This window comes from Paralichthys olivaceus, chromosome 14 (genome assembly GCF_024713975.1).
Source record: "Paralichthys olivaceus isolate ysfri-2021 chromosome 14, ASM2471397v2, whole genome shotgun sequence".
Lineage (NCBI taxonomy): Eukaryota > Metazoa > Chordata > Actinopteri > Pleuronectiformes > Paralichthyidae > Paralichthys > Paralichthys olivaceus.
The window spans coordinates 14,418,434-14,428,197 of record NC_091106.1 but is presented as its reverse complement, the minus strand read 5'-3'; the positions used below and the strand labels follow the sequence as shown (position 1 = coordinate 14,428,197).

Sequence of the window (9,764 nt, the reverse complement as noted above, 5' to 3'; positions counted from 1 at the left end):
TAGCTATAGGCAATGATTGTACAAGCGATTATCTGGAGTCAGGTTTTTCTACTTTCAAGAAATGCTGGAAGGAATACTGACATTTCTACTGTTATGGTAATAATCTGTATGCTCAGTTACAACATGTTGTGTGTTGAGGTATACGTTTAGAAAAAGGCAAACTTTCCCATTAAGAAAACTATGGATAACTTTATAAGTGCTATATAAACACACTTTTTGGTCAATGATAATGAAAATACCATAAGCTCAGAGCCCAGAGACACTTCCTCTACAACCTCCTGTTCCAGATCCTAACCCTAACCCTAACCCTCTGGCGCTGTAGTATTTGTAATGTGGTGAGCAACAGAAGGTTTTACTTTGGATCTTTGAAAATTGGAAGAAACAATGTCATGTTTGACAGAAGCACCGTTTACACATGAAAGAGAGTAACAGCTTCAAAGTGCCATGTTTTTATCAAAGAAATCAAATGAATGATCATTTCAACAGAACAAACTCTAACATTTAGATCTGTGTGGTACATTTCTAGTTGCTTAAACATAAACTTGTGCATTGGCCCCTGGTTTCGTCTGCAAGAATGACCAGAATGTGATAGCAAATGAAGTTTTAATAGTTACCAATGACAGCAAGACAAAACTTTGACAACCTATGAAACATTATCACTTTCTTTGATGAGTTTTTCCCTTTAAAGTATCAAACTTTTGGCCTCAGTAGAGAAACAATGTGGCTCTCACATGTTATAGTTTGCTCATTTGTTGAGAAAAGCAATTGTGGTCATCTTGAATTTGTTGAGGTTGCAATGTATTACAATCGTGACACATTTTCACAGCAGAGAAACGTCAAAACCTCAAATATTTTCAACCTGTATCCTCAGTTTGGTTCTCTTTAGTCCAACATTTTAAAGAAGGTGAGATAGGCTTAAACTTATGCTGTGTATTTAGTCAGGCAGCTGAATTAAAACTGCTTTAAAAAATAGTATAAATAGTATAAATAGTATATTGATGGATAAATCTATCCAGAACAATGACTGTGACTCCATCCAATTTTTCACCTCATAAAATACAGACACAAAAGTTAATATTTTATTATTTGACCCCAACACCGAAATGATAAAAAAATACTATAATGTTTTACTGCCATGACATTTCAATAGCCCACATTCTGAAACCCCAAAACTTTGAGACTGATGAATTGACAGATGGTTTAAACTTAGATCCCTTAAAATAAAACATAGCACTTAGTTCACTTACTAAGGATGTTATGTTTTAGCGGCTGTCCATCCTGTCCAAGTTTTTTTTTTGTCACTTTCTTTAACGTGAGATAAGATGGTTTTTTTACATTTTCCCCAACTTCCCATTAAATAATTCACAGAGCTTTAGGAACAAAATAGACATATTTAGGGAAGGGATAACTACGAGTGTGTGTAATTTGGTGCAGCTTGATTGAATTTATTTATTTTATTTATCTCTGCCATTTTCGTTCCTACATACAGCCCCTCTGGGAAACCCAAGGAAATTTTCAGGGCATGTCTGAGCGGGGCTAGAGATTAAACTGTATTTTCACATGGTGCACTGTTGAGAGGATATGAATGCTCCACATGAAGACACCAGAAAAAGCACTTGAACATTCACTTTACCCGAGTCAGTTATGTAAAGTCCTACCAGCGCACATCAGGTCTAATCTAATCTAAAGTGATGATATCCTCGTGTAGATCTGTTGATATAGAAAACAGGCTGAACTAGGCAGTATTAGCACTATATCATTAACCGTATGACGACTCTCACTTTCACATCACAACATTTTCACACCACTTTCACCTTCACTGTAGTTTATCCCTGAAAATCTAAGTATAATCATCTATCAATAAAATCTTTTTTTTTTACTTTTTCACCAATTCCCCATTAAATAATTCACAGATCTTTAGGGGGAAAAAAGACATATTTAGGGAAGTGATAACGAGTGTGTGTAATGTGGTGCAGATTGATTGAATTTAAAGTGACTGTACTTCTACTGCCTTGGCGGCTGGCACTTACGCAAATAGAATTGCCCCTGCACTTTTTCTTCCTCTAGATAAAGTCCCCTTTTGTCTGCTTCCTCCTCACTCTTTCTCTGACCTGTGCTCACTTTACTGTTTTTTTAAACAACCTCACTGATCACAAGTTATTAGGACAGGTACAGGACTGATTTGTGTTTTTTTAATCGCTCTAGAGTTTATGAGACACGTTTAATCCTGCTGCTCAACACGAGACGTAACATGATGCACAGTCAGGGTAAAGACACAGAGCCTGTTTTAACTTAATTGTTGCAGAAGAGGCGACGCCCCGTTTATAACTTTTGATTTTAAAACATTTTTTTATATATAATTATGAGAAGTGCCCTATTTCTCATTTGAGCCCCTGCCCCCCAAAATGTCTGTGCACGTTCCTGCTTGGCAGAGTTATACATATCGCTGAGCGCCATTGTAGTGAGTGACGGTTTAATACTTTTTCAACGAAGTTGACAATAAATTCTCTGTGAAGGTTGAACCACCAGTCAAACATATCTGCTCCCAGCATATTATTTAGACTTGGGTATCTGAATGTGTGTCCACTCTGACTACACTTATTGTTTAAGTTGGTATTTCACAGTATTCGTTTTTTAGCTTGAAGACTTAAGTAGTAAATCTGGGCAACTCAAGATCTGCCAGTATTCATATTTATGTTTTCAACAGTAAGGTAGTATAAGCCCACTACTATATGTATATCTATGCATATCCTTTTTCCATGAGCGGGCCGGCAGTTTCAACGGTACCTCAGCCAAGCTGAACACAATGCTGCCATTGAAGCAGAGTCACAGAGGCTACCTTTATATACCGTCAAGAGGGACAGTTAACGCTACAGCACCTGGGTTTCACTTAAAGAGATAGTCCACATTAATACAGTCACATTGTATATATTTAACCAAAACCCAAAACATGTCATGACTGAAAATTGCACGTCTTCATATTTCTCGTGATTTTATTGCTTTAAGTTGTGTAGTTAAAAGTTGTCTTAGCATATTTCTCTGACATATATGGATCAGCTCTGACTTAACAGAGTCGTTTCATTTTCATTCAGAGCGAGCTGCCGACAGGAGCAGCAGGAGAAGCTGCTTTTTTAAATTGACATCAAACTGTCTGTTTACTACGGGTGGGGAAGCAACACTGGGAAATATAGCTACTGGCTGAGTAGTGAGTAAAAAATAGCACTTGAATGTTAAAGACACATGAAGGTATATGAGGTAAAGTATGTTTCTTCTTTAGCGTTGCCTTATTTTATTTAACCTTATGAGTATTATACTATATATTTATCTTTACCAACTTTCTTTTGGAATAAAAACTGCTTTAAATGGCATTTGGTTTAAGACATCAGTAGCTGTTTTCAGACATGAACTTTGGAACATTTGATCCGGACATTTTCCTTTTAAACATGAAGAACGCAGCCGGGGTTTGTCCCAGTCAGACGTGTTCACAGGAGCAGGAAGATGTCCGGTAGTGGCGGGGGTTGGTGCCAAGGGTAGAGTATGCAAGAGGCCAGACATGACGTAAAAATTCCACTGCAGAAAACCAATCACATATCATCATCGAATCTTTGCAAGTTGATATCGTCGTTGGTATCTGCTATGTATGTGGCACTCTTCTTCATACTAAATTATTTATATTCTTATTGTTTTTTTCAGTTTTGCATCTCTCATGCACTATGAGCATCACCAACATGCTCACTTGCTAACTGTGAATTATTTCATACATTTTCCTGCTGTATTTCCACATGGGCTCACTCCATTTTGCATACACTTTACTAGTGGCGGCAGGAAAAGTTATGGAACATGTCGGAAGCAACTAACTTGTACATTTGCATTCCTACATACAGCCCCTCTGGGAAACCCCAGGAAAATTTCAGGGCATATCTGAGAGGGGCTAGAGATTAAACTGTATTTTCACATGGTGCACTGTTGAGAGGATATGAATGCTCCACATGAAGACACCAGAAAAAGCACTTGAACATTCACTTTACCCGAGTCAGTTATGTAAAGTCCTATCAACGCAGATCAGGTCTAATCTAAAGTGATGATATCCCCGTGCAGATCTGTTGATATAGAAAACAGGCTGAACTAGGCAGTATTATCACTATATCATTAACCGTATGACGACTCTCACTTTCACATCACATCATTTTCACATCACTTTCACCTTCACTGTAGTTTATCCCTGAAAATCTAAACATAATCATCTATCAATAAAATCTTATATAATAATCTCAGGCAATCTGGCAGGCTTGACGTCTATGCTTATGTATGAATGTATCTAGAGTACCATGACATAACTTAAGTACTTCAGTAAGAACACAGTATGCAAATAAATACTTCTCTTTATCTTTAAGTGGCTCTTCATGAGGCACATCATTGGTGAGTATGAATAGAACTGTATGGCCTAAATACTCAGTCATTTTGTGTCTTATGACAGCTTTGCTTACAAGTTTTGGTCTGTGCAATAATGGCTCCTGCTGGGTTTGATGCATTGTGTGCAGAGTTCTGCAGATTCACAGCTACAATTTGGGACCTTCAAGCTAATGAAACATTCTTTCCTCGAGCAAACTGATGGACTTGTTGATCAGCATCTTTTCATCATCCACAATCCTGTACCCAAACATCTTCATGGTGGGTTCACACACTCTCTGCACCACCTGAACCAGTGTAAAGGGAATGCTAAACCTCCATTTTTCTGCCTGCTCTGATGAGTTCTTCTGGGTGGAGTAAATGTCGCTCGCTCTCGGTGTGGTCTGGGTGTTCCTTAGAATCCACTTCCTAGCTTGGGGACTGAATGGTATCCTTGTGAATCTGTACATGTCCTCTGCTTTCTGCATCGGATACTGGGCAATGTCCTCGTAACGCACCAACATGTAGCGGTTCCTCAGCCAGCGAGGTTGACTCAGTCCCACCTCTGCAGACATCCTAATTTGATCACAGTTTCCTTTGAGCCTCTTCACCTCCTCATCATCTTCAGGCACCTGGCCGTCCTGCGCCCAGGACTTCCACGTCTGATACTTAGAAGAGAAAGCCACCATACGGGATGCTAAGATGGCCCGTGGATCTCGGACTAGCTGGATCACTCTCACATCCAGACGTGGATCCTCCACCAGCGGCTGCAATGATTCCAACTGGCGCACACGGACAGTCTTTATGGCATGGTGTTGCTTGGAAAGACAGGACTCAGATGCAAGAGTCAAGTTCAGCGGCCCACAGCGATGAATCTTACAGTGAAACCTAAGAGAAGAGTGGTTTAGGGTTAACATGATAAATATCTTTCATAGAGATGCAAAGCAGGAGTCCTTAGAGCAATTAAAACACTTACAAAGCTTGTATGGGCACGAAAAGTGGTGAATTATCAGGACAATGAGCAAATGTCTCATTCATTTAAATAAAGTCAAAGGTACAAGAATTTGCACTTAAAAATGCCAAAATGTCAATGTCACAAAAAGGAGAGAAATACCCATCACAATGTCCTGAATGTTCAAATGTTAAACTACATTTGATTCAGAACCAAATTTGAATGAATTTTGGGTAAATTCAGCTACAACGGTGCGATTGTCCGATCAGTGACAGTGAGAATCTAGAGAATGTATCATACCTCTCGAAAACTTCCTTGATGAAAGGAGTGCAGACGGGTTTTTCACAGAGCGATAAACTCGACTCTCGGCGGAAAAGAGCAGCAGTTACGTGGTCCTCAGGTGGGGGAGAGATGAACTTCTCAAGAGGAGAGAAATCACACAGGAAGAGCCCCTGGAGTACATCCCGGTAGATTCCTGTCAAAGCTGTCCCATTGTTTGCCTCCGCGGCCAAACTCAGCATGCGCTCGACGTGCCACAGAGGCTCGAACAGGTAGAACATGTTCTCTCTGTGCTGGTTGAAAAACTCCCCGACAAACGAAGAACCTGTTCGTGTGGTGGCCAAGAGCAATATGTGCTTACGGCCATTGCTGGAGCTGTTCGTCCCTAAATCCTCCAGTTCATCATCCTCTTGCTCGTCAGAAAAATTTGTGTAATTCCCTTTTGCACCAGTGAGTTTAGAAAGCAGCATTTTGAGCATGGACAGGGGGCCATTTTGTGTCGTGTTGCTGTTATCCAGTGGTGAGTGTGGGGTCAGCTGAGGAGTCTGCCTCTGGATCAGCTTATCGGAGACCCTGATGAGAAAAATCAATCAACGAAGCAGAGTTAATTTTGCATTCAGCTTACACTGGTACATGGATCTACTACTGTATGTTTGAGGTGGTTAGCATGAATGGTAGTTTTCCACTCATCTCTATCTTGACTATTTTAAACGGGCATTGAGAAGGCGGGTATCCTGATATAATTTTTTGAGCAGGTCAAGGAAAAAGCATCGGCAGTCAGCTTGACTTATACAGAAGGACGGAGCTGTTCCTAAACCTGGAGTGAACATAAATCTGAAGAAAGGGCTTGTTTCTTTCCCAGAACTCCAACCAAAGCAATACATTTCAACATCTCACATGACTTACTGTGTCTTCTCCAGATTTAATACTCTTACCTTGACAGGATATTGCTCTCCTTTTCGATGATGACCAGGGCAACAATACAGATGAAGACGATTGCATATTTGGTCTTCATTCTTGAGTCCCGGCTTTGCACTTAGACGTCTAGATTCTGGTCGGCTTGGTGGTCATAGCTTGCAGAGGCTAAAGATTCATTCTGCAACAAGAAAGGTATTTCAGTAAAGACAGTCAAAAAACGGAATACTCCTATGACAACTAAAAGTATTAGATAGGTATTGCTAACTGAAAAAGTTAATAGTTAGTCAAATAATACCATGAAATCATCAAACAGAATTTGCCTCATGATGGAATTTACTACAATAACTATCTTCTATCTCAGCACTTAAAGACAAACCAACCAGTGCTTTATTGATAAAAAAGACTGATGAATATTAAGCAGTTTGCTCAAAACAGTTTTTTCATGTTTCATGGAGGCATATGAAAAACTAGGGCTGGGATCTGGGTTAAGGAGAAAGACAGATGGGAGAAAGGGAGGTAATGTAAACAGGAGTGGTTTTTCAAAACACAGTGGAACACTGCCACATGGCACTGAGTCAGGGAAAATGAGCAAATTTTGATTTTATGACTGTGCCTTTTCCATACTCCACCTTTCAAATCTGAAGAAGCCAGACAGTTCCCTAACAGGTTATGTCATCAGTATCACTTCTTGGAATCAGAGGTTTGCCCATTTTATGAGCTGCAAACCGCAACGTGTTGACAGCCAAGTGATCCGTGATGCAAATATCAAGATAATTTTTCAGCATAGAGCACAGGCAAGTCAGAGAAGGTAGTATCAAAACCAAATCTTGCATTATTAGTCAGTAACAGTCTCCTTCCCATCTGCTCGGAGTAATTTATATCAATAATTTAGGAAGACTTGACCTCACCAGAACACACAGGCGTCACAAATACTTTTGAATACATGAGCTATTTAGACTTAAAAGTTAATTTGAAATACGTCAGTAGACCAAATTTCTCAATTCTGATTAAATTGGATTATAATGTTACTAAAAAAGAAATGTAGACGGGGGGGGGGGGTATAGTTTTGGAGTGATTGTGTGCTCTGTAAGTAAATATCACCCAATTATCTGAGCTTAATATGCCACAGCCGTCCAACTGTCAGGCTGCAGCACTCGAGCCCAGCGTTTTTACATATTCAAGAGTCACTCGAGCGTTTGGCAAATCTGACTATCTGCTCAAGCAGAAACACACATCACTCTGTTTATCATCTCACTACAAATTACATTAATGGCTGCCTTCAAACGCCTCGAAGCAGCATCTCGTGGAGACACTGAGCTAAATCCCCACTGAAAGCTTTGCTGCTCATCCAGGGGTGATAAGATAAATCATTAGCTGTTATGGGGCAAATGTTGAAAACTGTTTAGAATATTGTATCTGTGCCAATATAAGTGATTAATTAATGCTACTGGCATTTGGAAACCAAGAACACCCCCCCCCCCCCCCCATGTGTGTCCATGTGTGGTGCCCATTTAATAGCAGTCATTTAGGGGGAGGGGGCTTTCAATTCAAGAGCTTTTTTTCCCTCCACCACTGAACCAACCAGAATGAATGCAGACGAATGAATACTTCTGCGTGTTAGAAATCTCTGATTCCCTGACACGATGCTTTCACATACTCAGAATTAAACCTGGATAAAACGGTTTGACTGGCAGATCGCGTCTGTGACATTGAGGATTATTGATTAGAATGGACCACACGGTGGACACAGCCTACATATTCGCACAAAACACCATTTATACCTGCGCCTGTGAGGAAACACGAACCCAACACACACGCAGGGGTTGACACGAGTGGAAACAGTGGGGGAGTTCATCATCATTCATCGTTTATAGCGTCAAAAGGCAGGATGGAAGGATGTTTACGCGCCACCGTGCACATACGCTGCTGCCTCTATAGGTAATTCACTGAGCTATAGTCATTTCCTGCCGGGATCAGAACGCATGGAGGTGTTCAGGTAGGTGGGGACATGGCACAAACCTTTTAGCCGCTGGTCTCCCTCTGTAGTCGAGCAAATCGTCCCCCTCATCCCGTGAGAAGCAGAATCGGAGCATCTCGCTGCATTGTCTCGGACACATGCTTCATTGTATCCTCGTCCGCGGGCTCCGCTCCTCCGCCGCATGAATGAGAGGCAGCGCGCAGGAGGAGGAGGAGGAGGCGCGGACTTCTTCCACAAACACCAGAAGAACGTTATTTTCTAACATACGATGGAAAACACAAGGGAAAAAAAACTAAACCAGCAGGTTAATAGTTGATCTCAGCAGCCATCTCAATTTGGGATGGAATATTTTCGCCACCAAACTTTCTGCTCTAACTTTCTCTCGCTCGTGCGCCGCTGGACCAAACTGACTGCACGAGCGAGCTGGGACCACGCTTTACGTCACCCCCCAAACACACACACACACACACACACACACACACACACACACACACACACACACACACACACACACACACACACACACACACACACACACACACACACACTCCACCCACCCCAGCGGGACATCCTGTGCAGGCAGTGGTCACGTGACCCCACTTTGTATATAAACCTTCACTTTGTTTGAGGAGGGGGAGTCAGTGTCGACCCTCCTCCCAAGAATTCCAGAATGAGCTGATCTCGTCCTTGCCCTTGCTCAGTCAAGTTATTACAACTATGTGCTTTCTTTATCATCTCTGCCTCCTCTTCATCACAAGCTGCCCCCCCCCCCCCCCTCCTCATCATGCCCCCAAACATCTCCCACAGGTGTTGATCCTCCTATTTTATTCACATTAAGGGTTTTCCTTCTAGCAGTTGTTAACCCTCCCCACATACCAACACCCTGCTACCCTCCAGCCCTTCAATATGTATTTGCTTATCCAACTCTAGATTCCTTCAAGGATTGTGATAATTCTTAATTACAAACTGTCCCTCACTATATCTATTGTAATATAGTCTTGTTCATTCCCTCTATCTGCCTCTCTAAATGACAAATCTTCCCTCATAAATGTAGCACATGCAGATTGTTATCTAAAATAATGTTTTTTCTTGCTACCCTGGTTTACAGTTAACACTATTCAAAACAGACCAGTTTTTGGTCATGTTCTGTTTCTGTGTATACGTTTTAGACTAAAGTTCTTACTTAGTATTGACAGGATAGATTTACTGCTTTGTGAATGCTCGAAGCGTTTAAAAGATGTTTATTGT

At 41.1% G+C, this 9,764-nt stretch overlaps 1 protein-coding gene across 1 annotated transcript; it reads right to left on the bottom strand.

Moving 5' to 3' along the window:
- Window positions 1-586: 586 nt before the first annotated feature.
- Window positions 587-9,275, bottom strand: chst3a (carbohydrate (chondroitin 6) sulfotransferase 3a). The gene is made up of 4 exons (XM_020098328.2): window positions 8,558-9,275; window positions 6,556-6,716; window positions 5,642-6,193; window positions 587-5,277 (listed from the first exon to the last, which is right to left on the bottom strand). The coding sequence occupies exons 2-4, from the start codon at window positions 6,633-6,635 to the stop codon at window positions 4,581-4,583; spliced, it is 1,329 nt and encodes a 442-aa protein (XP_019953887.1). The 5' UTR covers window positions 6,636-6,716; window positions 8,558-9,275; the 3' UTR covers window positions 587-4,580.
- Window positions 9,276-9,764: the final 489 nt, after the last annotated feature.